The sequence below is a fragment of the Vicugna pacos genome, chromosome 18 (assembly GCF_048564905.1).
Source record: "Vicugna pacos chromosome 18, VicPac4, whole genome shotgun sequence".
NCBI classification, from domain to species: Eukaryota; Metazoa; Chordata; class Mammalia; order Artiodactyla; family Camelidae; genus Vicugna; species Vicugna pacos.
In genome coordinates this window covers 22,612,691-22,638,879 of record NC_133004.1, presented here as the reverse complement: position 1 = coordinate 22,638,879, position 26,189 = coordinate 22,612,691, and the positions used below count along the sequence as shown (strand labels likewise).

At 46.3% G+C, this 26,189-nt stretch overlaps 1 protein-coding gene across 6 annotated transcripts in view; it reads left to right on the top strand.

Annotated features, from left to right (window-relative positions):
* The first annotated feature begins 17 nt into the window (after nucleotides 1–17).
* Nucleotides 18–26,189, top strand: part of GLYR1 (glyoxylate reductase 1 homolog) — a 30,327-nt gene continuing 4,155 nt past the window's right edge. Inside the window, exons 1-15 of one of the 6 annotated variants that reach the window (XM_015239329.3) lie at nucleotides 18–139; nucleotides 1,194–1,230; nucleotides 2,172–2,251; nucleotides 10,548–10,686; nucleotides 11,239–11,481; nucleotides 14,968–15,054; nucleotides 15,921–15,977; nucleotides 16,645–16,695; nucleotides 16,785–16,858; nucleotides 19,351–19,450; nucleotides 22,836–22,928; nucleotides 23,587–23,688; nucleotides 24,397–24,559; nucleotides 24,875–25,054; nucleotides 25,372–25,496. In XM_015239329.3, the coding sequence (XP_015094815.1) occupies nucleotides 102–139; nucleotides 1,194–1,230; nucleotides 2,172–2,251; nucleotides 10,548–10,686; nucleotides 11,239–11,481; nucleotides 14,968–15,054; nucleotides 15,921–15,977; nucleotides 16,645–16,695; nucleotides 16,785–16,858; nucleotides 19,351–19,450; nucleotides 22,836–22,928; nucleotides 23,587–23,688; nucleotides 24,397–24,559; nucleotides 24,875–25,054; nucleotides 25,372–25,496 (1,569 nt within the window). In that variant the 5' untranslated portion in view covers nucleotides 18–101. Of the gene's footprint in view, nucleotides 140–1,193; nucleotides 1,231–2,171; nucleotides 2,252–10,547; nucleotides 10,687–11,238; nucleotides 11,482–14,967; nucleotides 15,055–15,920; nucleotides 15,978–16,644; nucleotides 16,696–16,784; nucleotides 16,859–19,350; nucleotides 19,451–22,817; nucleotides 22,931–23,586; nucleotides 23,689–24,396; nucleotides 24,560–24,874; nucleotides 25,055–25,371; nucleotides 25,497–26,189 lie in introns of all 6 variants that reach the window. The other 5 variants (XM_072942651.1, XM_006204337.4, XM_072942650.1 and 2 more) reach the window with 5 other exon arrangements.

Below are 26,189 nucleotides of genomic sequence, written 5' to 3'. Positions count from 1 at the left end.
CGGCCGGCCCCCGTCACGTGGCCGGGCGCACTCCAATGGGCGGCGCCGCGGCGACCTGATGTTCCCGGCGGCCCGTGCGTCGGCGGTGGTTGGGTGGTAAGATGGCGACTGTGAGTCTGCGGCTCGGCGATTTGGTGTGGTGAGTCCGGGCGGCTGGGGCCGAACGAGGTGCGCCGAAGAGCTGCCTCCCTGGGCGTAGGGTTCGCGGCCCGCCCCGGGGTTGCCTTTCTATGCGCTCCAGGTCGCAGATAGAGGGCGAGACGAGGTGCCGGCGCTGGAAACGACGCCGGGCGGAAGGGGCAGCCTGGCCCCGGGGGACTGAGGCCGAGGGTGGCCGCGGCGGGCCCGGCTCTGAGTCCCGAGGCCGCCCGGGGAGGGCTGCGCTCCGGCCCCGGACGCCAGCGGCCACTGTGAGAGCAGTGTCCCGCGCCGCGCGGCTCCCGCGGACGCCCGGTCCTCGCCTCGGGGTCTCACTGGGGCTCCCGGGAAAGCATGAGAGCCTGGGAGCCCGCGGGACCATCTCGTCCGGGCAAGCCCATCGAAACCGGCGTTGCAGTGGAAGCGACCTGTGCGGGCGGCTTGTTTGGGGCTGTCGAAACCGGACTGTTGGCGCTGCCCTGTGAAGAAATGGAGGGGGGACTTCTCCTTTACTACTGAAGGCTGAGCAGTGACCGGTGCCTCCTTGGTGCCTCTCGTGGTCTGTTTCTGTGTCCCAGACAACCGCCCGAACCAAGACTGACTGTCGTCGCCTCCCTGGAGCTGCGTAGCTCATTTCTCGACCCAGAGGAAAGGCTTCCATTAGCATTTGTCAAAGCCGGGCTGGTGAATTAAACCAGACTTTGTAAGGGGAAGTCTGTGTTTACAGAGCAGACTGCCCCCCACCCCCGTCTTGTCACGAGGACGCTCTGGACAAACGACTCTTGATGGTTTTTTCTTTTTCTGTATTCCTTGTCACCAGAAGAATGCAGATACCTTACGCACATAAGTCTACAATTTTGCCTTTTATTTCTGAAGGGTTTCAGCCTCTTGGGTCCAGCTGTGGAAGCCACATTAAGAACTGCTGGTTGCCAGCTTTTGTTCTGGAACTTGAGGGTGCAAGTGGAGATTTAGGAAAATAAATTGCATGTTGAGTGGGTTGAAGGAGATGGACTGGCTTTTCCAGGGCAAATGCTGACTGTTTGTGTTTTCTCTAGGGGGAAACTCGGCCGGTATCCTCCTTGGCCGGGAAAGGTGAGTGTCTTGCAACTAAGGGAAGACATCTGAAGTTGGGTTTGAGGAGGCAGAGCATGTAAGATGCAATCCTCTCAATTTTTAGCATTGAGTTAAACTGGGCCTTTTCAGATAACACTCAGAATGTTTTTTCTCTCATATCAGTTTATTTAGAAAATGCAATATAAACCAGGTCATTTAATCTGCAGTAAATTATTTCTTGAATCAGAAATGGCTTGTGGTAGTCTTTTGACCCTTAAAATCCATTCTAACGTGAATTTAGCTTTGCATCTAAATCTAATGGAAGAGAAGAAAATACATTTTCCAGGAAGAAATCTAAATGTAGGTTAGTGAAAAGTCAAAGTATTTTTGTCCCAACTAAGTTTAAATCTTCTTTCCATTTTACCATATGTGCTGCTCCAGTACATCTTTGCAGAAGTTGGCATTCCACATTTTGCATGAGGCAATCCCTCATAGCTTTCCAAATGTTCTGTTTTTATATTCTTGCTAGGAGCCCAGGAAATGCCTTTAGACTGTCTCTTTGCAATATGGCATTTTCAGTGCCTCAGTTGTTGTTCTTTGTCACTGTTACCTGTTTCGACTCTTCCTGCCCAGGAATATTTTTAAGAGTGTCCCCTACATTTCTTTAGTGATGACAGGGCCATGTTGCAGGGGATAATGAAGTTGGTTTTAGTTTTAACTTTTTAAAATATGGTCATTCTTGTAAAAGGAATATTGTTCCCACTAAATATTGTCGTGGATGATAGATGTAGGGCTCTTCTAGAATATTAGCATACATGTATTGCATTATCTCAGTGGAAAAGTACCAGATTTGGACATAAACTAGGCCCTGGGTTTGGTTTTCTTTTGTTATTTAAGATACGCTCCTTTTGTTTTATTTCTTTTTTTCTTACCAACTTACAGCTATGGGAAAAAACCTTTCTTTCCCTTTTATTCCCTAGATTGTTAACCCACCCAAGGACTTAAAGAAGCCGCGTGGAAAGAAATGCTTCTTTGTAAAGTTTTTTGGAACAGAAGATCAGTGAGTAGTGCTCACCAAGAGTTTCACTGTCCCTTTGTTGGGGTGTTGCCCTGGGTGCAACTGCTTTGTGAATATTCTAGGGATCCTGGTTCAGTCTTATTGTAGTCTGTAAGAATGGCATGTCATTCTGGCTTCATATCTAAATAAAAGGAGCTATTCTTATCTCCCACAGATTGTCCTGTGCAGCTGTCCTGGGGCCAATAACAGTGCTAGTCAGGTGGGAACTAGGGCTCACCGCCTTCTAAATATGATAATCTCATCAAGGTAGTTTCTCACATCTCTACCCAACTCTACAGGCAGTTCTTTTTATAAGGGTCAGGTTTGGTTCTTTTAATGGTTCTTTATCGTTGGCTTAGGCATGAATTATAGAGAGAAAGCTACAATTTCATTCATCTTAATAAAAGTCACTGTGTAATCTTACTCTTGTAAAGCTAGATGACTTGACCTAACATTGTAACAGTAAAGCTTTTTAACCAGATCCATCCTGGATTGAAATCAGGACTATTAATTTGATATTCTTTGATAGGCCATGTACGAAGTCACAGTGAGGGAAGGAGTGTGAATTTACTTGAGTTTCCAGTGGTGTGTTTAGCTTTCTCATCACTCCAGCAAGTTGATTACCTGGGTCTAGATAGATGGTTTGCTTTCTTAAAGTAGTTGTGTTTCTGTTTATGATTCTTAGAAACTGTAGCTTTGGCTTTGAAAAGTGTCTGACTTTTCTGATAAACCTAATACCGATAGTTGAAATACATGTTTCTAGAAAGTGATGTAAAATATTCTATAGGAAGATCTCTTACAAACAGTATTCTTCACTGGCAGGTTTACCTGTCAGAGTGCTCATCCTGGCTTAGAGGTGACATGGCACGTCTGCCTTCACCATACACATATACCGATGTACCTAGCCCCAGTTCTCTGTTACATACCAGCTCAGCAGCCTTTTGATGGCTGTATTTCAAGGGAGTCACTGGCCCAGAGCTGTGAGAGCCAGAGACAACAGTCTGGAAGAGGGAATGTTCTGATAGTGCCATGGATTTCACAAGACAGGTTGGATGCACAGAACAAGTTCTTGATTGTGCAGCCACACTCCACTTTGCTGGACAGCAGAGGGAACTTCCAGGAGAGCAAATATGGTCCCTGTCTTCCAGGAACTCTGGTGACAAGTATGAACATTTCAAGTGGGATTAGGTGCAGAATAAGCGGTGCATGTAGTTACTAAAGGGACCTAGAACAAGGAGACATCGATGGAGAACATCCAGGGTAGAGAGGCTGGTGGGAGAGACAGGGTTTGGATCAAACTCTGGAGGAAAGACAGAAGGTGAATGGCCAGTGGGGAGACTGGAAAGCACTGGGAGTTTAGTTGGATGTGTGGAAGGAGAGAGCCTCCGTACCTGAGGTAAAGAGCTTGTGCTTGGGGAGAACAGAGCCAACGTGGCTGGCCCAGCTAGGTTACCTAGATGAAGAAGTACACAAGTCTGAAACACCAATGAGAACTCATAGAAAGTAGGGAATTAATTAGATTGCAGGAGGCCTGAAAGCTTTTGCATTTTTATGATAATTTTTTAAGATGCTGGAAGGTTAGAAGAGTAAACTATGTTCCCTGTATATGAGAAGTACTAGATAGGACACAGAAAATTGGAGCTGAGTGAATCTCAGCACTCAACCAGGCAAACCCGTGAAGCCAGTGAAAAGGATACACTTACTGGAAGCAAAAGTAACCTGGTGGTGATGGTGTGATGTCTAACTAAAGTTCTTTGGGGAGAGCCATAAGCAAGTGGATCCACAGTAACTGCTAGATACAATGTCTTCAGCCTTTAAATCTCTTTGATAGAGTTCCACATAAAAAGCCATAAGTTGCCAGGGGACTAACAACATGTTATCTTTTTGTGGCTAAGCAGTTGCCTTAGTGAAAGGCAACAAAGATCTACAGCACTTCTCTAAAGGGAGAAGGATTCTTAGTTATCAGTGTTAAGGCAGGTATAATTTTTTTTTAAATTGAAGTATAGTCAGTTTACAGTGTGTCAGTTTCTGGTGTACAGCATCATGTTTCAGTCATGTATGCATATATCCATACATATATCCTTTTTCATATTCTTTTTCATTATAGGTTACTACAAGATACTCAGTATAGTTCCCTGTACAATACAATAGAAACTGTTGTTTATCTGTTCTATAAGGCATATTTTATTTAGAATCTTTATATTATCTGAAGGTAAACTCTAGATTATTCAGTAGGAGCCAGTTACACAGGGGAAAGAGCTTTGGATTTGTTACCGGACTAATGTGCATTCAGATAACCAATTTCACCTTTCTAAGCCTCTGTGTCCTTATCTGCATTTGGGGATAACTCTCCCTACGTCATAGTTATGAGGAAGTAGCATCACTTATTCATGGTGTTGATTGGCATAGAGCAGGTGTTCAACATCAGGTCAGGGCATAGATCTGTTACAAAAGGAAGAAATCTGATAAGAAGCAGGTGGCTTTAAGAGAGGAAAATGTGAGTGAGAGACAGACAGACAGAGAGACAGACCGACCTTGCCCATGGTGGGGTGGGGTTCCCATGGTGGGACTGTTTGAAAAGAAAGGCATCTGAGAGTTGAAAATTCTTAAGGATGTCAGCTAGTTCTGCTCTTTTGACCATAAAAGCTTTGAACGCAAAACCAAACATCGTTCCACCCTTTTTTTGTTTGTTTGGTTTGGTTTGGTTTTTATTAATATTTTTTGTTTTCTTATTTTTACATTGTTCCACCTTTCTGTAAAAACGCCACGCCTCATCAGGGGTACTATGTGCTGTCTAGTCTATGCTTCCAACGAGATCTGATGGAAGCAATCAGGATTGGAAAAGGGGGGACTGAGTCAGATGGAAGAGTAGGGCTCTTCAGTGTGAAAAAGCAAAGACGGTCAGAAGTGATGAAATAATAAGTGGCCTTCAGGAGATAAACACTGACTTGTTCATAAGTCCTCAGATGTTTTGACAAGGGGCACTGTGAGCAGAATAAATGTTGTGGGACTGTGTTTAGGACATATACAAGGAGCACTCTATGAGGCACAGTTAAGAGGTGGTTTAGGCAGGAAATGCAAGTAGACTTTTTAGGGATGAAAACTACTTTGTGAAGGGCAAAGCCGTAAGTGGCTACAGAAGAGGCGTGATGGCAGGGAGAGAGGCATGTGCTCTTGGCATGTCCTGGGGTAGAGGCTTCACTGGTCACTGGGCCTTGACCTCAGTGGACATGTTCTGACCCAGTGAGGCTGTTCCTCTGTTCCTGAGGAACATAGGATTCAATCAGGGATGTTCAGTTTCAAAACCAACATGCTACTTATGGAAAAATAAAAGTAGATGTGATTTTTTTTTTAAGCAAGGACCTTTATTAAAGAGTAAAAAAGCTAGCTCCTTAAGATAAACAGTGATTTCAGTCTTTTAGAAACCTGATTTTTCTCTCTCTCCTCCTCTTCCAGAACATGTAGCAAATTATGTTGACCTTCCACTGTTAGGAAGAGAGGACCAGGGTGATGTCACCAGGGTGGCAACGTAGTTCGTTCCTGACTTGGCTCTTCCTCACAAGAAGAGGACTAGACCTTCCCAGTCAGGCCCCCTGAGGGGAAGGTCTTAGTAAGATGGCTAGGTTTAGCTCTCTGAGCCTGGGTGGCTACATGAAGTTGCCCACAGTCATTTTCTATTTCGTGGAAATACAGAGGTGAAAATAACTTCCGTGTAACTTTGCCAAATCCACCATGCGACCACAACCAAGGATTAAGTCCCAGGCATGTGAGGGCCCACCTTGGACAGGTGGCTGCCCATCAGAGTAGACATTGAGCTCAGGGTTTACCAGTTTCATCTGTGGCTGTGGATGGCAGAATGGAAGGAGTTCATTTAGTTTGCAGGTGCTCAAAAACCACCAGAAACACCAGTTCAAAGAAAACTGTGAGTAAACAATGGGTAAATCCCACGTAACTGCTGTAGAGTTACTGTAGCAGTCTTCACACCGGATCCTCACAACAGCTCTTTCAGGAAACAGGGTGGTCGTTCTGGTTCTTTTCAACAGATGTAGAAACTGGGAGGCAGGAAACTTAAGGATTTAAGTGATAAGATGTTCAGGGTCCCAGCTGGGGGTACTTGTTACATCAAGCCAAGTACAGAGTTGCACAGGCTGGTCGTGAGGTGTCTGAGTACCAAAGTAACTTCTAGAAAAATCTGTGTCTCATAATTAGAAGCATAGTAGATTGGAACCATCTGAGTGTCCCTTTTTCTTTTCACCTGGCACTTGGTTGACCCACTTTCCCTGCATCCAATACTGTGTAATGGTTGGAGAGTTGAAGCGGAGAGTGAGGGCCACTGCTCCAGCACTTGGACTGAGCCAGCGGTGCCCCTCTGCCAGGGCGGGACAGCAGCTGTCCTAGTCAGCGCTGCAGCCCAGCGCCAGCGGCAGGAGACGCCCTTTGTAACTGTGGCTGTGGGCTCCACGAGCAGGTGTCGTGCACAGGAGTCATAGAAACTGGCATGAAAAGCAGTGACCGGCCACACTGGCGCTGGCAGTACGGCTTGAGAGCTTATCCAGCATTTGGGAATGTTTTCAAGTTTTGGAAACAAAAAGTTTCTAAGTCTGTCTTATTTGCAAGTCTTTGTTGATTTCCGTATTCTAATGATTGCTTAAAATTAACTGAGAAATGCTTAGTTATTTGTTTTGTGGCTTTTTTGGTGGTTTTGGTTTTTGATTTGCATTTTTGTTGTGTCTTGATTTCTGAACAGCTGAGACTTGGACCTGTAACACCTCAGTAATCCCCAGCTTCTTTCATTGGTTTAAGGGTGGAGGAGACAAACAAATTACTTACTAGTACTACTCACCAAATCCAGGTGGAGACGCACGTCTCCTGACCCAGTCCTCGTTCTCACCTGTGGGCTTCGCTTGTGTTCTCCCTCCTGCCCAGGTCATTGTGTCTGTGCGAAGTCTAAGACACATATATAAGGGTGTTTGAGATTGTTCACGTCTATGAATATGACATCTACATGGTCTGACTTTAATTTCAGGGGAAAGCAAGTCAGAGTTATGGAAGTGTTTGAAAACGTGAAGTCTCTAAATTCATTCTGAGTACATAATCTGAAGGTGGCTTAGTGGGAGTTTTATATTTGCAAATGAGAAGCACTGGTAGGAGATGTGTCAGAATACCTGGGTAGGTTTGCTGCTCTTGGCCAAGTTACAGGTGCAGTTACACCGGCAGCCAGGCAGTAGCCATCCACCTTAGCAAACCTACACAAGGAAGTCATGGGGGACAACCTCTGGGCAGTCAGAGTAGCCCATGTGCAACAGCAGAGGCCTTGATTGTTGATTTGTTGTTTTAAAAACTAATTAATGTTTATGGTTCCCCCTCAATCAAGCTGTAAACCGTTGAAACAGCTCCCTTCATCCTCATCCCTCAGCGACCCATTCCTGGCCCACAGGCATCCAGTTATACTGGCTTCTCGTGGCGTGTCCTTCCAGAGATGCTCTGTGCATAACCAGGAAGTCGGGTGTTCCTCTCCCTCATCTTTACACGGGTGCTAGTGTACTATACACACTGCTCTGTATCTTGCTGTTTCCCACTTAGCCACATATATTAAGGGACCTTCCATTTCATTTTTTATAGTGAGCTCACTGATTGCCAGTTAGCTTATTTTCAGTCGTTCACTTCTACAGTGTGTAATTTACTTCCTTGTGTATAGAAACAAAGCCGTGTTCATTAGACATAACTTGACTAAGCCTGATTTTTCTGTCTTCGCAGCCCATGGCAAGTTGGTTGGAAAAAGTACAGCTCCATCTAGGCATTGGGAGCACGTTAAGAGGGACGTCACAAGTTACAGCTTATATCAAGGAAAGAAACAGAACAGTCACTTTAAAAAGACATACAAACAACAGCAATAACCACAAAAAGCCACTACAGCCATACAATGTTTAACCCAGAGTTGGGCAATCCAGCCCTCATCCCCGCCCTGCCCTGCCCGAAGGTGCCTGGAAGGTGTCGTTTACTCAGTGATTACTTATTGAGCACCAGTCTCATGCCAGGCCCAGCTGATGGGCCTGAGTGGATGGGGAATGGGACATTATTGAAGCTCCAGCCGAAAAGCATACCATTTGTAAGGATAGAGGGTTTTGCAGTATAATCTTAGGAGAAGAAATTATTGAGATGGTCAAAGTGGATTTCAGTTTGTCTTGCTTTCAAGAGGTCATTCTCCTAGGGCTCTGGTGGGCTTGCTGTTTATTTATTGTTTTTCTGATGTGATAGGATGTTTCTCCAACAATAGGTTGATTTCTTAAGTAGATTAACATTTCTTGCATTTATATTCTTGAAGTCCTGTTTATACCATCAGTTCTTTTAGCAAACTATTTTCACTCTTCAAAGGTGGTCGTAAGAGAAGAAAATTTCATTTTCGCATCTGAAATGCCAGTCTTTGGGGTGAATGAGTTTTGACTACTGTTCTCTGGGCAGAAGTTAGTAATCCACTTAAAATCCTTCAGTGAAAAGATAGGCATGGGTTTATTGGTGCTTCATCCACAGATGTCCTCACCTTTCCACTGACTCTGAATCAGGCCAGTGTGAGGGGGTGAGGAAGAGGGAGGCAGGGATCAGGGTTCTTAGTCTCTCGTCCCATCTCAAGGGGCTCCATAAAAACCACCCTGTCTGTCTTGTTCTGGGATCTTGTGCAGGCCTCAGCTTCAGACCTGAAGCTCAGAGACGGAAGAGGCCTTTCCTAAGGGCTGTGGGTCTTTCAGCTTCATCACTGATACTGCGTCACCTCGGAGCTGCCAGTTAATCTGAAAGTTTGACTTATTTTCAGGGCATGTCTGGCATTTTATCTGATGCTCTTGTGGTTTTTCCTTAGAAATACTGTAAATGCACTTGCTACATAACCTGGGGTGAGAATTTAATTCCATTTTTCCTCCCTGTAGACTGGACCCATTGGGTCTATTGTGTCAAATTTCAGACTTTAAGATGAGTTGGTCACTAGAAGAACTTGCTTACCTCATCTCACTGGAGCTCTGTGCAGTGAGACCAGCATCTGAGTCCCTGTTCGTTGCTTCGTTCTCTCCGGTGCTGTTTACCTAGGGGTAGCATGCCTAGTCCTGGTGTGCAGTCACATTTGCAGACTGATGGTTCCAGAGGTTGTGTTTGTACAGACCTATCGTCACAAACATTAGCACACCAGTTGAACCACAGGTGAATGTTGCTGGGTCTGTAGCGCTATTTTCTTATGCACAAAAGTTAGCTCTTTTACTATTATTAGTGAATATTCTCCATCTTTGTCTAAAAGAAGAAACTCTAAGTTAGTGTGATAGCTAATTTCTATATCCTTGACCTGACCCACTTTTCCTGAAGGTTATGCTGTGAAACCTCTGAGTATTACAGACTAAAACTTGTAAATTAACTGTTACCTTGCCAAGCCAGTAAAATTCTCCCCTTTATGCTGGTGTTCTGGAAACTAAATGTCGTTTAGGGAGACCACAGAAGCCAACAGGGGCAGATCTGTGCAGGTTAGTATGGGAGGCTAGATATCCCAGAATTGACAGCTGATGGCTTTTTTTTAAAGTTTCGTGTGTTATGCATTGATGGTCAGAATTAAAAATTGGAAGAGTGTGTTCCTCTATCTTCAATCACAAGCAGAAGCTTATTTTTAAAAACCTCCTTTAGTGGCTGCTGCCCTTGTTCCAAACCACGTGTCACATGTACTGTGTGGTTCAGTAGCCATGGATACAGTCATTTATGAACAAATGTAGGCTCCGAGGCCGCAGATGTCTGTTAAGAGCAGCAGGATTTACAGTGTTGCTGCCCTCAGCCCTGGTAGCATCGCAGACTCTTAGTGATGGACAGGGTGTCAGTCAGGCTCGGGCTGCAGGCGGGCAGCGATGCTGCTGTGGTTGCTGTGCTTCCAGGTGCCCTGACCGATCCCCGGGGATCCACATGGGGCAGGTGTGCTGTGTGGTGAGAGTGGGAGCGCACCTGCAGGTTCCCTCTGCCCTGAGCAAGTGGAAGGGGGCGTGTGGCCCAGCGTGGGAGGCTGGTGGATGAGAGCGGAAATAACCTGCAACGCAGTGATCTCATTGGGACGTTGCTGGTTTTGGTGGTGGTTGTCTTGACTTGTTTCAGGAAAACATACTTTAGGTTCAAGAGTTTAGGGTGGTCAGTAGCATGTTTTGAGAAAAATGGGAGGCCTGTTTCAAAGTTCAGTGAAGCCAAATGGGTGTTTGCATTCTGCGGGGGTGAGGTCTTTGATACTTTTTGGCGCAGGCAGTGTGGACATATCCTCTCTCTGTGTGTTTTCTGCCAGTGCCTGGATCAAAGTGGAACAGCTAAAGCCGTATCATGCGCATAAGGAGGAAATGATAAAGATTAACAAGGGGAAGCGATTCCAGCAAGCTGTGGACGCCGTAGAAGAGTTCCTCAGAAGAGCCAAAGGGAAAGACCAGGTAAGAGACCCCGTGGTTCTCACCTCATGCCGACTCCAGCCCGGTTATTTTTGCATAGTAACTAATGGATTAAATGTCGCCCGAACCAGAAACTATTCTTACCACGTGCCAGTGGAGAGAGAGCTACTTCAGTTCTAAGATATCAGCGTTTTGCTAATCAACTTGAAACTCCATGCATGTGGCTGACCTTTATGGAATAAATTGTTGCTCTTAGGAAAGTCGCTTGGACCCAGGAGAAGTATCTTAGCTTTTGAGTACGGCACAGGCCCTCTCCCTTTTACAGCATGGAGATCAGGAGCACAGGCTCTGGGACAGACCCACCGCCTGGGTGTAAATCCAGCTTTGGGACTGTGGGCGAGTGATTTGATTTTTTTCTTTTTTTTTAAATCCGCTTCCCCAAATGTAAGTGAGGTGACAGCAGCGCCTACTTCCTAGGGTTGTCGTGTGGATAATGCACGTAAAGCACTTCTCACAGGGCGTGGCTCCTGTAAATAGCGGTAGTCACGGTGGCAGCTGTTGTGGTGGTTATCATTATTATTGTTAAACTTTCAGACATCTTCCCACAATTCTGCTGATGACAAGAATCGGCGTAATTCCAGTGAGGAGAGAAGTAGGCCGAGCTCAGGTGATGAGAAGCGCAAGCTTAGCCTGTCTGAAGGGAAGGTGAAGAAGAACGTGGGAGAAGGAAAGAAGCGGGTGTCTTCAGGCTCCTCAGAGAGAGGCTCCAAGTCCCCTCTAAAAAGAGCCCAGGAGCAAAGTCCCCGGAAGCGGGGTCGGCCCCCAAAGGATGAGAAGGTTTGTTTTATCTCTGTAGCTTCTGGGACTAGTGACTTTCCTTTGTATACGGCAGAGCTGAGCTCTGCGATACACCTCAGCTCACTGAGTAGATTCAAGGCCTGTGCTGAGCGCTGCCCTAGAGAATTCTGCAGACCGGGGGAGGGGTATGGCCTGGACACATGGGCGTGAAGCAGGAACGCGAGGCTCGGGCATTCGGCCAGATGGTCAGGGCAGAAGGGTCCACGTGAGCCAGCATTGCAAGGGCCGGCACTGAGCAAGGAAGGAGGGAAGGCATTCCACAGACAAAGGGCACAGCCCACGTGGGCTTAACGTTGGTGTGCGCAGTCTCATCCTGGGAGAGGACAGGAGGGAGAGCGGGCAGAGAAAAGTAGGTTGTCACTAGATGGTGAAGAGCCTTGAGGTCTATTTAAGCAGTGTTATACCATCATGGAGTTGATAGGGGGCCATGCAGGGATTTGAGCTGGATGTGGAGGTGGCAGTGTGTGTGCCAAGCTGTGTGTTTGGAATCATGGAGGGCAGAGAAGAGAGGCTTAGAGCCAATGAGGAGGGTAACCTCAGTGAGCATTCATAAGGAGCTGTCCTTGGCGGGTGGTAGCAGAAATTTAAAGAAACCGTGTGAGAGGCACTTCAGAGGAAGAGTTTATAAGATTTGGTAACTGGTTACATACGGGAGATGAATGAGAAGTTTGTCCCTGGGGAAATGGTGCTACCTTTCTTCCGCACAGATGCGTAAGGAGAGGAGCTGGCTTACAGGATGAGAGGACCAGTTCTGTTTCGAGTGTGATGCATTTGGAGTGATGTCTAGACTGCCAGGGAGACCTCCAGTAACATTGGGATGGAAATGGAGAGGATGTTGGATCCATGAGACCCGATGAGCTTTGTCTTTCAGGAAAGCAAGAAGAGAGAAGAGTAAAGGGCAGGAGGTGGCTTTGCAGAGAGAATGCCATAGCTCAGGGTTGGGCAGAGCCAGGAAAGTAAAGTAAAGCAGGAACAACATACCTCTCACCCTCTTCCTGAAAAGATTTGTGTCTTAGAAGCCAAGGGAAGAAAATTTGAGATGGAAGGGTTAGTCTGTCAAAACACGGGGGAAGGTTGTTAGAGGAGGATCAGAGCGTTAGAAGCCAGATGGCTGGCACAGACAGTTGGGTGATGAGGCCATGATGAAACGCTAGGCATCAGATCAGGACTTGCAAGTTCAGACACCAGCAAGATCAGGCAGGTGAGGGAAGAGAGTGCTCAAGCCGGAGGTTGAGGTGAGAGCATTAGGGGAGGCAGCGACTGGACGTCTGGGGAGGCCGTGCTCCTCCCTCGGGATTCCAGCCAACTTTTGCGAAATCGTCTGGTTTTTCTCAAGAGAAGCTGGAAATACAGATTTTTTAAGTGAAGTGGTTTAATTTTAAATGTTAGACACTAATTCAAATATTTAAAACACTTTTAGGTCCAAAGGATCACCTCTCTGGACTAGATTCAGCCTGTCAGCTGCCACTGTGCAACCGCTGCGTTAGAGAAGGTCCTTCTCGCCGTTAGATGACCTAAGACAGGGTGCAGACGAGAGCAAACGTAGTGGTGGGGACAGCCCGGTCCCTGTGAGCGCAGGAAACCTCCAGCCAAAGGGCAAGAAAGTTTAGAAACTGCCCGGTGCAGTGCAGGAAAGCTTTTCAGGGGATTTGATCTGATTCGATTTGATTGAATTGATTTCCTGGGGACTCACAGGAATCTAGGCTGTCAGGTTTTATACTGTTTTCCCAGTGTGTATTGTCTGGTATCTTAAACTATGGATCTCACCAACTCCTGTGCTTGCCCTGGAGAGAAACCACTTCTTTCTGGATAAAGGGAAGTATAAAGGAGAGGTTAGGGGGAGAGCCTTGAGTTTTGAGTCATGAACCCATGACTTAATACTGCTGTGTGACCTTGGCCAGCTACCTTTGACTTAGTTTCCTTGTCTGATCATTGCCTCTTAGGTTGTTCTAAGAATTAAATGAGTAACACAAGCACATGAGTAACACAAGCAAAGCACGTAAGACAGTGCCTGCGACAGTACACGTTGGACGAATGTTGAGCATTTATTGTTTTTGGCAGGAGCCCGTTGTGCAGTGAGTGTCGTGGTTTCAGTGCGCCCCCAGGGGCCACTGCCGGGCTTACCGTTAGAGACTCTTCTCGTAAAGAGTGTGTGTGTTGCTGTGGTAATTGTCATCTGGCTGGTGAGCTCCTCTCTGAAGCAGAGTGCAGTAGCCTGGTTGATAACTGGACAGAGTCCTAGGTGATTGCCATTCTGGGCCGTAATCCCCTGTCCCGTGAGGATTACCAGACAAGGCTGACCTTGACGGCAAGGGTGTTGATTACATGCGGGAAGGCAAAGGCTGAGTTTGTGTCTAGACTCTGTGTGGGAGCAGTGCCACTCTGGACATCGATCACCTGGGCGGAACTTCCGTGGCTCTCCTAAAATCCAGATTTGTGCAGAGAGCAAGGACTCAGGAGTCAAGGCCTGTGGTTAGTGCTGGATGGAGAGCTGTCTTCTCCCCTTACTCTCATTTTGTTGTTGTGGCCTTAGTCACTAGAGTGGTGACCATTTACATTTAAATTACCTTACATTAAATCTGATTTAAAATCTGGCTTCTCATTCATACTGGCCACACAGCAGGTGCTCCGTAGTGACTTGTGACTAGTGGCCACTGCATCAGAACAGACACAGAGCATGTCCATCCTGCCAGAAACTACTCTGGGGCAGTACTCTCTAGGCCTCTTCGTATTTCTGAACATCTCTACATGGGCCAGGTGTCTAGAGAGAAAGCTCCAAATCTGCCCTTCTGCCGCAGATTTGGCCTCGTGGCCCTCTCCCCATTTGCTGTCTTCCAGCCTCCGTGGCTCTCCTGACACTAATACTTGGCTGTCTGTTGGAGATCTCAACATGCCCCACTGAGCTCTTGACTCTCCTGCCCAAACAGTTCCTTCCTTCTTTCTGGGGAGACATTGGGCTCTTGGCTCCCGACCACCCCAGGTTCTAAGTCTGGTTTTGTCACTTCACAGCTATAAAATGTTGGGCAGTTCTTCTTCTTGTACCATGTGGCTTTCTTAGCTTTTTTTTCTCGAGACAACCGTGGATTCCTTTTGAAGCCAGTACTGGTTTCTTAATGTTCATTATTTGCCAAAAGGAACTTTCTCTGTGACCTGCTGATCACACTACAGACCACAGTTGGGCTTTCTGGTTACCTCCATCCTTGTGAAATTTGGCACAAGAACACATTTGTTGTTTCAGGATCAGAGAAGAGCAAGGCTCACTCTGCTGATTAAGACTTGCCCTGTTTCTCCCGATGGACAGTATCAGGGCTGTGCCTGGGAGACCATGGAGCTGGCTAGGGCTAGTTTGGGGTGGAGTGTGACCAAAGGAAGCAAAACGGTGAGGAGGTGCTCCCCAATTGAGGCAGGAAGACATCTGCCGCTGAGGTGCCACAGCGTGTTGACGATCTGCCTTTTTCTCTGTAGGATCTCACCATCCCCGAGTCTAGTACCGTGAAGGGGATGATGGCTGGACCCATGGCCGCATTTAAATGGCAGCCAACCGTGAGTGAGGTAATGAGCTCTCCTGTGGGCCAGGACAAGCCTGCCTCGGAGCTGGTTTCCTGGCCTGACTGTGTGCTTTCCCTTTTCTCCCTTTTCTTGTGTATGGAGTAAAAAGCACAGATCCCACCCTCGGGGTAACTCACCGTTAAGTTTGATACAATTCACCCCAGACCCTTCAGCGCACCCACTTAACCATCATTTATATAAACACACTCGTGCAGTTTTTACTATTGGAAATAGTGTTGGTTTTCACAAGAGTGGGATCATTCTGCAAATTTTTTTCACTTGATACTTTATAAACACCTTTTCACTGTGTATTCAGCTTTGGTGGTGGCTGCACACTGTTCTATCCTTGGTGTGGATACGCTGTTCCCCTGTGCTAGGCACGCTTATGAAAAGCCCTTGAAGGTCCTGCAGTCATTCCCACCTCATCTCTGTCAGTATCAATCCTCAGTAAGTCTAGACACTCAAGGGTCTAACACCAAGCACAAGTGGGCCAAAAACCCGAGAGTGGGGAAGAGTCCTGAGAATTTGGCTTGATCTACTGGGTCATCTGAAGGAACTGGTGAATGCTGAATTTCAAAAATACTAGTAGGCTTTTAAAATATTTTTACACAGTATTTAGGAGTAATTTATATACCAACCTGGCATAAACATCCATTCTTTTCCACTTGAAGCTAGTTTTCCTCTAGTTGGACTGGGCATTGTATATAAAAGGCTTAGACCAACAATAGGAGACGAGTTTCCAGGCAGTTTGAAGAATGAGCCCAGCTCCCAGAGGGTATTTCAGCCAGAGGAGAGGCCAGTTGTCAGGTCGAAGGAAATAACCTTTGGTGGAAGATAACTTGTTTATTTAAGCATTTTTCTGATTTCAGCCTGTAAAAGATGCAGACCCTCATTTCCATCACTTCCTGCTCAGCCAAACCGAGAAGGTGAGTTGTTCTTTGAGGTTCTTGATCCTTGGTCAGGGGTTGACCTGAGTGCAGGGTGCTGCTCTGTTCAAACCTCACCCTTCTAGTCTGAAAAGTTAGACTCCACCTGTACGGCTGCCCAGAGCAAGTCACATAGAGGACCACTCGTGAATCAGCCATTGTTAAGATTAAAAACGAACCCCAAAAAACTTAAAACTCAGTGGCTGTGTGATTGAGACATTTGTGGTTGCCTTGAGATTTTTAGGACAGAAACCAAACCTCAAGAGCTGTGGGCCATCCACGAGGCAGTCAATGCTGCCTGGTGGAGGCAGTTCCCATGAGCCCTGGAGAGGTGTCTGCCAGGCCGTGGGTGAGGCTGAGCCCTGGTAGAATCTTCTGATAATCTGTGACTCTGGAGTTGGACAGATCTGGGCTCCAAGCCCGGTTATGCTGACCAGCTCTGTAATTCCAGACTCAAGACTTGAAGAACCTTGCAGAGCTGCATGAGAACTGAATAAGGTGATGCATGTTACCTTCTAATGTGTCACTTGGAGTTGAGTATAATTGGACACCAAATAAGTTTTTGATGTTAACATCCACGTTAGGCCTAACCTTAATAGGGAGATTGTAATGAAGGCTGATTAAATGGTCAGTTTAGTAAGTGGTTTTTTCCATCCCTCTTTAATAGCCAGCTGTCTGTTACCAGGCAATCACAAAGAAGTTGAAAATATGTGAAGAGGTATGTAGGTTCCTTACCTTCCCATTTTTATTTTCACTGGGGCCTCACACGGGCAGGCTGACCTGACGACTTGTGCTTGCTCTCCCTAGGAGACTGGGTCCACCTCCATCCAGGCAGCAGACAGCACAGCCGTGAATGGCAGCATCACACCCACAGACAAAAAGTAGGACCTTTGATGAAAAGGCTTCTGTAGCTCTGGTTCTGCTGGGGCTAAGCGGGGTGGGGTGACCTCAGGGGCTTGCTAAGAGTATGTCCCAGCCATTGCTGGGACTGAGTGAAAAGAGGGGGGGATAGTTGTAATTCTTAGTGATTTGCCTGGGAGTAATTTGACTTGCAGGAGACAGGAGCTGCCCTGTAAATGTATGGTATAGTTGGCTTCATGCTCACTGTTGAGTCTTTAAGCAGGAGACACTTGAGTCAGTGGTTCTCAGGCTTTGCTGTGCCGCAGAATCGCCTGGAAGTTTCCTCCTAAAGCACCAGTTGCTGGACTCCACTCACAGGGTTTCTTGGTCAGTAGGTCTGGGGCGAACAAATTCCCAGATACGCTGTTGCTGCTAGTCAGGAGACCACACTTTAAGAACCACTGGTTTGTAGAACTATGATGAAAACCCTGACCTTGGCCCTGGTGGGGACAGGTGCGGGTAAGAGATGAAGAAAGCCAATTGTCCTGCCTTCCCCTCTTCTCCTTGCTGTGGCCTCCTGGGCCTTCCTGTGTACCTGCCTGCTGCCATCTGCCCCACCCAAGCAGGTGGGGGAGCCTCGCCTGTGGTCCCCAGGCCTTAGCTTGCCTCCGCACTCGCCTTTGCCTTGCCTCTGACAGCCAGTTGTGTTGCACAGTCATGTTGATGGAAAGGGTTCTTAAAGAAGGAGCATTCTCCTGAGCAGCATAGCTAAGTCTGAATTTCCCATCTGTGTCTTCTGTACAGTTATTTCTCAGGCTAAAAACAGTGTGTCTTTTACTTTATACATAATTTTTTGTGCTGTTGAAATCACTGGTTCTACCAGTTATATTTAGTGAACTTCCTTTGTAGAGTGAGGAAGATAAAGGCATGTATGTGCTAATAAAAGAGAGGTAGGGGGAGGGTATAGCTCAGTGGTAGAGCGTGTGCCCAGCATGCACAAGGTCCTGGGTTCAGTCCCCAGTACCTCCATTAAAAATAAATAAATAAAAACTTAATTATCTCCTCCCCCTGCCAAAACAATTTTTTTTAGTAACAAATAAAATTTAAAAAAAGAGGATGGGTGTCGCTCGTTAAATTAATGAGGATTGTGTTGGTTTAAAAAAAAGAAGTTCAGCTCTGGGGTGAGGACAGAGTCCCAGTGCTTTCTCCCAGGTTTTGTCGCCCATTAGTCAAACCCTGTTTTAACATAAGTGAGACGTCAACTGTGAAGCAAACCAGCGGCACTGTACCCAGTCCACCTGGTCCACGTTGTCCATCTTGCCTCAAGGATACCACGAGGCGCTGTCAGCTGCCATGTTAAAAATGCATCAGCTTCATCCCCGGGTCTGCTCGGCTCCTGGAACACCAAGAAAAGGGAAGAGAATTGGTTTGTCATGATTTAGAATCACAGGGAAAACTTGCACTACCCAGGTAACGATGAATGAACCTGCTTATTTTTAAGCTTTGGCTTAAAACTTAATGGCCAAGGGTGCCATTTGGTGGGGAAAGTGGTAGGTTCCATTTTCAACATTTGATTCAGACGACCTAGAGCCGGCTGGGACAGAAAGTGAGAGTGCGTATTACAACAGGGATTAAGGGAGCCTCCGAATGCACGAGCCAGTTTGCAAAGGTGGCTGGGGATGTGACTCCCGGGAGACTGAAAATACTGAAGGAATAACACAGGTCAGAGTGGAGCAGCTGCGGAGGATATTGTTGCTGAGAGAAACCCAAGAACATGATGAGTAAGGACACGATGTAATAAATGAAGAAAGAGGCATTGTTTAGCCATGTCACCTGCAAGGAGAGATGAAGAAGTGCAAAAGCCAAGAAAGGCTTGGGCAAGATAAACTCATCTATAGAAGCGTGTAGAAATAGCAGAAGCAGCTCATAGCTCCCAGGTTCTGGAGGCTACAGGAAGGGGCAAGCTGTAGGAGGTGGAGGTAAGCAGATGTACTGTCCACCCAAGAGCATTGGTCACAAGGATCATAACAGGCCTGCAGTGAGAACAGGGAAAGATTGGTTTCAGAGCTCAGTCTGGTTTGAAGATGAGGAGCAAGACCCACCCCTGCTGACAGCAGGAAGGGTGCAAAGGTGGTGTGGGATGTGGAGGCAGGAAGGGGAGGTGAGTGCTGGGATCCTGGCTCCTGCGGTGGAGGAGGGTGTCTGGCTCCGTACACTGCTCCCATTTCTTGTCTTGGATCTCGAAGTCCTTTAAATGGGCATCTGAAGGCCTAGCGCTCAAGGTGGCTGATCGGGAACCACTGCAGCAGCTGAAGATAATGTAACACTGGTAAACGGTGGTGGAATAACGAGAAGCCGCACCCTGCGTTACCACTGGCTCTGCAGTCGTGAGGTCCGCATACCATGGAGTGGGGTTCCTGGTGGTCTGCGGTGAGATCCCAGACCCTGGGTTTATGAGGAAGCGGAGCCTGTGTGTCACTCAGGCTCTTAGCCTGTCCCCGCCACTTTGAACTGATCAGTCTCTCTTTTTCAGGATAGGATTTTTGGGTCTTGGCCTCATGGGAAGTGGCATCGTCTCCAACTTGCTAAAAATGGGTCACACAGTGACTGTCTGGAACCGGACTGCCGAGAAAGTAAGCATTCAGGGCAGTGCTCGTCGGGTGGGGCGGCTGGAGCCTTGACCCTTGGGGTTGGGGTAACTGAGGACAGGAATCTCCCTGTTGTCTCTGATCAGCATTCTGCTCCAGAGAGTAGAAGCCAAGCTCTTAGCTCAGGCAGGTAGGGATGTAGATAAACCAGTAAAGGATGTTTTAAACATTTAAAAACCCCAGAGATACAGAATAAAATGGAAGTTTCCTCCTCTCTGCTGTTGCCTGAGATATGTAATGGAAAAGAAAACCTGTTAGGTTTCTCCTTGCACATGCAAGTGTGTGTGTGTGTGTGTGTGTGTGTGTGTGTTGTGAATTCATTGATAGGGAGTATATATCAATAGGTCTGCTTTGTCCTTGTTAACGGCTGTGCCGTGTTCTGTCATTTGCTTCGTGTCGGCAGCACTGTGCAGTCGCGCGTCCTGCAGTGATGGAGATGTTCTTTACCTTGCACTGGCCTTGTGTGGTACCCACTAGCCACGTGTGGCTCTTGAACACTTGATTCATGACTAGTAAACTAAAGAATTGAATTTTAAGTTTTATTTCATTTCAATTTAAACAGTCCCCTGTGGCTAGTGGCTACCATATTGGACAGGACAGGTTTAGAAATTCTTAACCTAAGGCGATCCATGGCTTCAAGGGGTCTATGGATGCCCTGAAATGGAATTCCAAGTCTGCAAATGTTCAAATCTTTGTAATGGAGAGAGGCCATGGCTCCCATTAAGTTCTCATGCAAGAAAAGGTGAAGAACTATAGTCTGAGTACCAGAAGCTAAAGAACTGAACTTGCCAGGAACAAAGAAAGAGACCAAGAAAAGACCAGCCTCTTGAGGAACAAGGTGTGGCTGAGCATGTATTTGTGAATGACAGGGTGAGCGTCCCGTGTGTGCAGGGAGGTGACAGCCGAAATGAGGTGTAACTGCTTATGGGAGGTAGCAGAGCTGGTGGGTTTGAATTAACAAAAATGTTCTGAACGAAGTAAGAAATTCACTTTGCCGAAACAGTCCTTTTCAAGAATAAGGAGCTGGTTGGAGAGCTGAGAGAGCCTGGGGGAAGGGGCTTCAGGTGCTGGGCATTGGGTAGGCACTGCAGGGACCTTGGTCAGGAGTGAGATCTTGGAGCAGGATATTTTGTGATTTGGGGCCAGAGTAACCAGGACGTGTAGGCATGCACAGTTGCAAAATACCAGGAGGATCCAAGGGTTTGCATTATAAGTACATTTCCCATTGGTAGACATGCCCCTGGTTATTCTGTGTTCTTGATTGAAAAGCCTAATTGTAATAAATATTGCCATTCTTTCTGCATTAATTGACTGGAAGGCAGTAGAGCGAAGCAATTACAAACTTGGGATTTTGGAGTCAGATAGCTCTACTGCTTTACCTTCTTTTTTTCTTTTTCAAAACGAAAAACCAGAAGAAAACAAAATTAAATATTAACATAGATCTTAGCCTAAAACCAATCAAAGTCACTGAAGAAAAGAATGAATAGTTTTTAATAATACTCCCCACAACAAAAAATAAACAAAAAAATAAAATTGAAAGGTACGTCAACTAGTTTTTTATTTTTTTAGAATTTAAAATTTTTTGTATTTTTAAAATTGAAATCTCACTACCCTAACACAATTTTTGTGTATTTTTCTAGTTTTTTGTTTGTTTTTGTTTTTTATTGAAGTATCAATTTACAATAGTACATTAGTTTCAGGTGTACAGCATAACGATTCAATATTTTTATTGGTTATACTCCATTTAAACTTACTATAAAAGAATGACTGTGCTATACAATATATCTTTGTAGCTGATTTAGTTTATAATAGTAGTTTGTACCTCTTAATCCCCTACTCGTATCTTGCCCGCCCCCCTTCTCACTGATAACTGCTAATTTGTTCTGTGAGTCTGTTTCTGTTTTGGCATATTCATTTGTTTATTTTTTAGATTCCACATATAAGTGATAGCATAGAGTATTAGTCTTTCTCTGACTTACTTCACTAAGCATAATAAAACCCTCTTGAGTCCATCCATGTTGTTGCAAATGACAGAATTTCATCCTTTTTTGTGGCTAATACTGCATTGTGTGTGTATGTGTGTGTGTGAACACCATCTCTTTCTTTAACCATTCGTCTATTGATAGACACTTAGATCACCTCCATATTTTGGCTTTTGTAATGCTGCTATGAACATTTGGTCTGCGTATATCTTTTCAATTTAGTCTTTTTGTGTTCTTCAGATATATAACCCAGGAGTGAATTTTCTTATTAAACACATAGTTTAATAACACTAAGATTTAAAAATAGCTCACAAAGAGGAAACAGTTCATAAATAAAGGAATTAAAGAGGTTCAGTAATCAGGAGTAATCAAAATATAGTAAGCAAGTTTGCAATTATTGAGTGGCTAAATCAAGTAGAACAAAATTTTAATGTATTTTTGGGTACTTATTTTTAAATGAGGTGCCCAGTGCTGGTGATTTGAGACCTTGCCAGTGATCATTGTAATTGACACAATCCCATTGGAAAGCTTTCTGTCTACATTTTTTTAAATCATTTTTTGGAACCTGTTTTGTTCTACTTACAGAGACCTAAATTCAAAACATAGAGAAGTATTGTACATAAAGATACTTGTTGGGGTCATTTATGACTAAAAGCGGGCCAGATAATGAACTACAGGGGAGCCATTAGGTAAATTCAGGTATATCTCTTGATGGAATATTCTGCAGCCATCCATTATAAATAATAATTATTAAAGACTACAATATTAATCAATGTAAGTCATATAAAATATTAAAAATTGATACAAAAGAATAGGTCCAAATTATTTTAAATACTTTCTTTAAATGCCTTTAGAAAAAGGACATACACCAAAATATTAATAATGTGTTTTGTTATGGGATGTTCTAGGTGATTTTAGTTTTCAGAAAAGAAAAGTTAGTGCCGTTAGACCCCCTGGAAACATTTCGGTAAGGGATGGCAGCTTCTCAGGCCCAGCCCTGCCTCCCCAGCACACAGGGTGCTGGGAGGGTTTTGCCACAGCCAAGACAGCCACAGGGCTAAGGACAAGTACTATCCACATTCTGTTCTTCCTTCAGGAAGCCTTCAGCAGACACTTGTTTTGTGCTTAACTGTGAAGTAGAGCCTTGAACATTGTCCTAGGCATCAAGTATGCAAAAACACAAGATTGTCCTTAAGGGGCCCCCGTCCACTTTCCTCACAGTCATACTGCCTGCTGATTTCCCCAGCTCCCAGCCTCAACCTCCTGCTTTGGAAGACCAACCAGGAGGACTGGGCACCGCATCTCTGGCCTGGCTGGTGTGTGTGTTGTGCCCTGCCTGCGGCTCACGTTAGGATCTGTGACTTTTGCAGTGTGATTTGTTCATCCAGGAGGGGGCCCGCCTAGGAAGAACCCCCGCTGAAGTCGTTTCAACTTGTGACATCACCTTTGCCTGTGTGTCGGATCCAAAGGCAGCCAAGGACGTAAGGATCCCCTCCCTCCCCTCAGCATCTCAGGTTGTGGCCAGAAAAGCTGGCTGGCCTCCTCCCCTTCTCCCCTGCTAACTGAGTGAGTGTCTGCATGTAGGGGGGTTGAATTTCCCATTTGGGGACCATCCCCCATTGTGAAGGGTATTTGCATAAACCGAATGCAGGTGTCCTAATTCAGAACAAAGGATGAAATTGACTAGGGTCCCTGAGGTCTATTCTGAGATGGTTCCTGACTGGCCCATGTATTCTTGTTGAGCTGGAAGTTGTGGGGCTGAGTGTGCCTTTGGTCCATGTGCCAAGTTCCTATGTTTAGCTATCGCTGTATTTGTATGTTTAGAAGCTCAAATGCAGTAGTCATCTTGTTAAACTCATGTCTAGACTAATCCAAGTCAATCCAAAGAAGCAAAAAGAATAAATACTGAGGTCCCATCTTTTAAATGGGAGATTTTTAATGAAGATAAATGGGAACATACCATAAATACTCCTCTTTCCCTTGCTTATTTACACGTTCTTCCCTTTTCAGCCTTAGTATTTAGCTTCTGTTTGAGAAATGAGTTAAAAAAAATTAACAGGACACTGACCTGAGGTCTAAGGGGCTCCTGGGTTTCTGGCTGGGAGCCTGGGCTATTGCTTCTCCCTTGTGTCCCCACAGCTGGTGCTGGGGCCCAGTGGTGTGCTGCAGGGGATCCGCCCTGGGAAGTGCTACGTGGATATGTCGACAGTGGATGCTGACACAGTCACCGAGCTCGCCCAGGTAGCAGCCTCGTTCAGGCTGGCCCTCCAGCTTCCTTTCAGTTGGAGCTCAGGACCCAGGTTGACCACACTTAAGTGTGGGCAATTTGGTTACTCCAGAGCCAAAGCCAGAGAAGAGAGGAGAGCCCAGTAGCCTTGGGACTAACCTGTCCTCACTTTTTACCTTCAAAGCTACAGCTAGTCTGAGTGGCTATAAAAGGAGAGATGTTTCCTGGCTGGGACAGGCGTTGGGTCCCTGTAGCTGCCAGCAGGGCTCTTTGGGGTTCAGCACCTTTCTGCAGTTGACAGTAGCAGAGTATTCCGCCCTCCTGAGCTGCTGGGCCCAGGTGAAGGGGCAGTGACTTGTGGCCCATGTGTGTTCTGAGGGTGGCTGAAGTTGAAGAAGGGTAGTGTTTGTAGGAGGTGTGGTCAGCCAAGCCATTGGCATGGTCATGTTTGGGTATGATCTTGGGTCTTTGTAAGAAACTCCACGTAAATGGGAGCCTGCGAGGACTCCAGCTTCTCTCTGTTTACTGCATGTGATGCAGGTGTCCTTTGGAGGACAGTCTGCTGACCCCCTCACAGTGTTAGTCCAGCACCTTGGCACAAGTGGCAGCTTTTAGGTCTTGGTGTGGACAGCCAGCTGCACCCACCCCAGTATGCTCCTTGCTCCCTGCCCAAGACTCTTGTGAGAGGCAAGGGCTCCAGAAGCTGTGACTTTCCTTTCTAGGTGATTGTATCCAGGGGGGGCCGCTTTCTGGAAGCCCCGGTCTCAGGGAATCAGCAGCTATCTAATGATGGGATGTTGGTGATCTTAGCGGCCGGAGACAGGGGCTTGTATGAGGACTGCAGCAGCTGCTTCCAGGCAATGGGGAAGACCTCCTTCTTCCTAGGTAACATGCGTGCCCACCTGTTGATCCACTTCAGGCCTGGAGGCTGGGTGGGCCACATCCCCTCTAGACTGCACTGATGACAGCGTCAGTCCTGGACGGCCTCTGCCTGGGGCCCCATGGGAAGGTTTCCTTTGACTTGCACAGTCAGTGCCTGGAAGGAGGAAGAGCCAGAAGGGTCAGAGCCAGTTCTGTCAGGGGCAGGTGAACAGGGCCTCCCCTGGGTGTAGAGGTGGGTCCGAGCAGGAGTGAGGGTGGGCAGAAAGTCCCTCTCCACGGGATTCCTAGGAAGTGACCGTGATGCTTTGCCCTGGGCAGGCGAGGTTGGCAATGCAGCCAAGATGATGCTGATCGTGAACATGGTCCAGGGAAGCTTCATGGCCACCATCGCTGAGGGGCTCACTCTGGCCCAAGTGACAGGCCAGTCCCAGCAGACGCTCTTGGACATCCTCAATCAGGGACAGTTGGCCAGCATCTTCCTGGACCAGAAGTGCCAAAGTAAGTTGGCTTTGGCTCTTGCTTTGTGTTTTATTTTTGATTGGAGCTGGAAAACTGGGACAGGCAGCTGTCACAGAACAGTGTCTTCTTGGGAGGCTCATTGTATGTGACACATGCACGGTCTCCAGTCAGTCCAGACCCCTGGTCAAAGAGGGTCCAGGGACATGGCAGATGGCATTGCAGAGTACAGGCCAAGAACTTGTCTCTTGGGTGTCCAAGGGGGAAGAAATGGTAGGTGTTGCGCCCTGACAGTACTGTAGGTAGTTTCTTATTTAGGATTCTTTAACTTCTTCTGATAAATGACTTTCCCTCCTCAGATATCCTGCAAGGCAATTTTAAGCCTGATTTCTACCTGAAATACATTCAGAAGGATCTCCGTTTAGCCATTGCGCTGGGTGATGCCGTTAACCATCCGACTCCTATGGCAGCTGCAGCCAATGAGGTAACTGCAGGAGGCTGTGGTGCAAGTCCTGGCAGTCCTCCCTTTGTTTTGCTTGTATCCTCCCTCTGCTTGCTTTGGCTTTTCTTGCTCTGCACCTAGTCTCTCAAGGTGGAACCTTAGGTTATTGATTTAGACCTTCTCTAACGTTGTACATTTCCTTCTGAGCCATGCTTACTTCCCTGTGAGTTCTTTGCCCTGTAGATTACTTAAAAGTGTATCAAATATAAATAAAAACCTTGAAGGGTTCTCCTAGGCATCTAATGTTAATTGATTTATAATATATCTCATGGTCAAAACACATTATGTATGGCTTTTAACTCTGCATTGATTCAGACTTGTTTTGTGGTCCAGCAGATGGTCTGTCTTGGTGGGTGTGTCATGTTCACTTAAGAAGACTGCGTGTCCTACAGTTGGGTGCTGTGTTCCGCACACATCGCTTAGGTCGAGATGGTTGGTAGTGTTTTTACAGATTGTCTTTACTGACCTTTGTCTCTGATTCTTCCCATTATGAGAGAGGGCTGTTAAAATCTCCAACTACGATTGTGGGATTATCTGTTTTGCCCTTTAATCCTGTCCATTGCACATAATGTCTTTGAAACTCTTAGCCATTTATTAGTGTTATGTCTTCCTCATGAATTCGCCCTTTTCTTGGTATGAAATGTCCATCTTGATCTTTATTTTGAAATCTGTTGT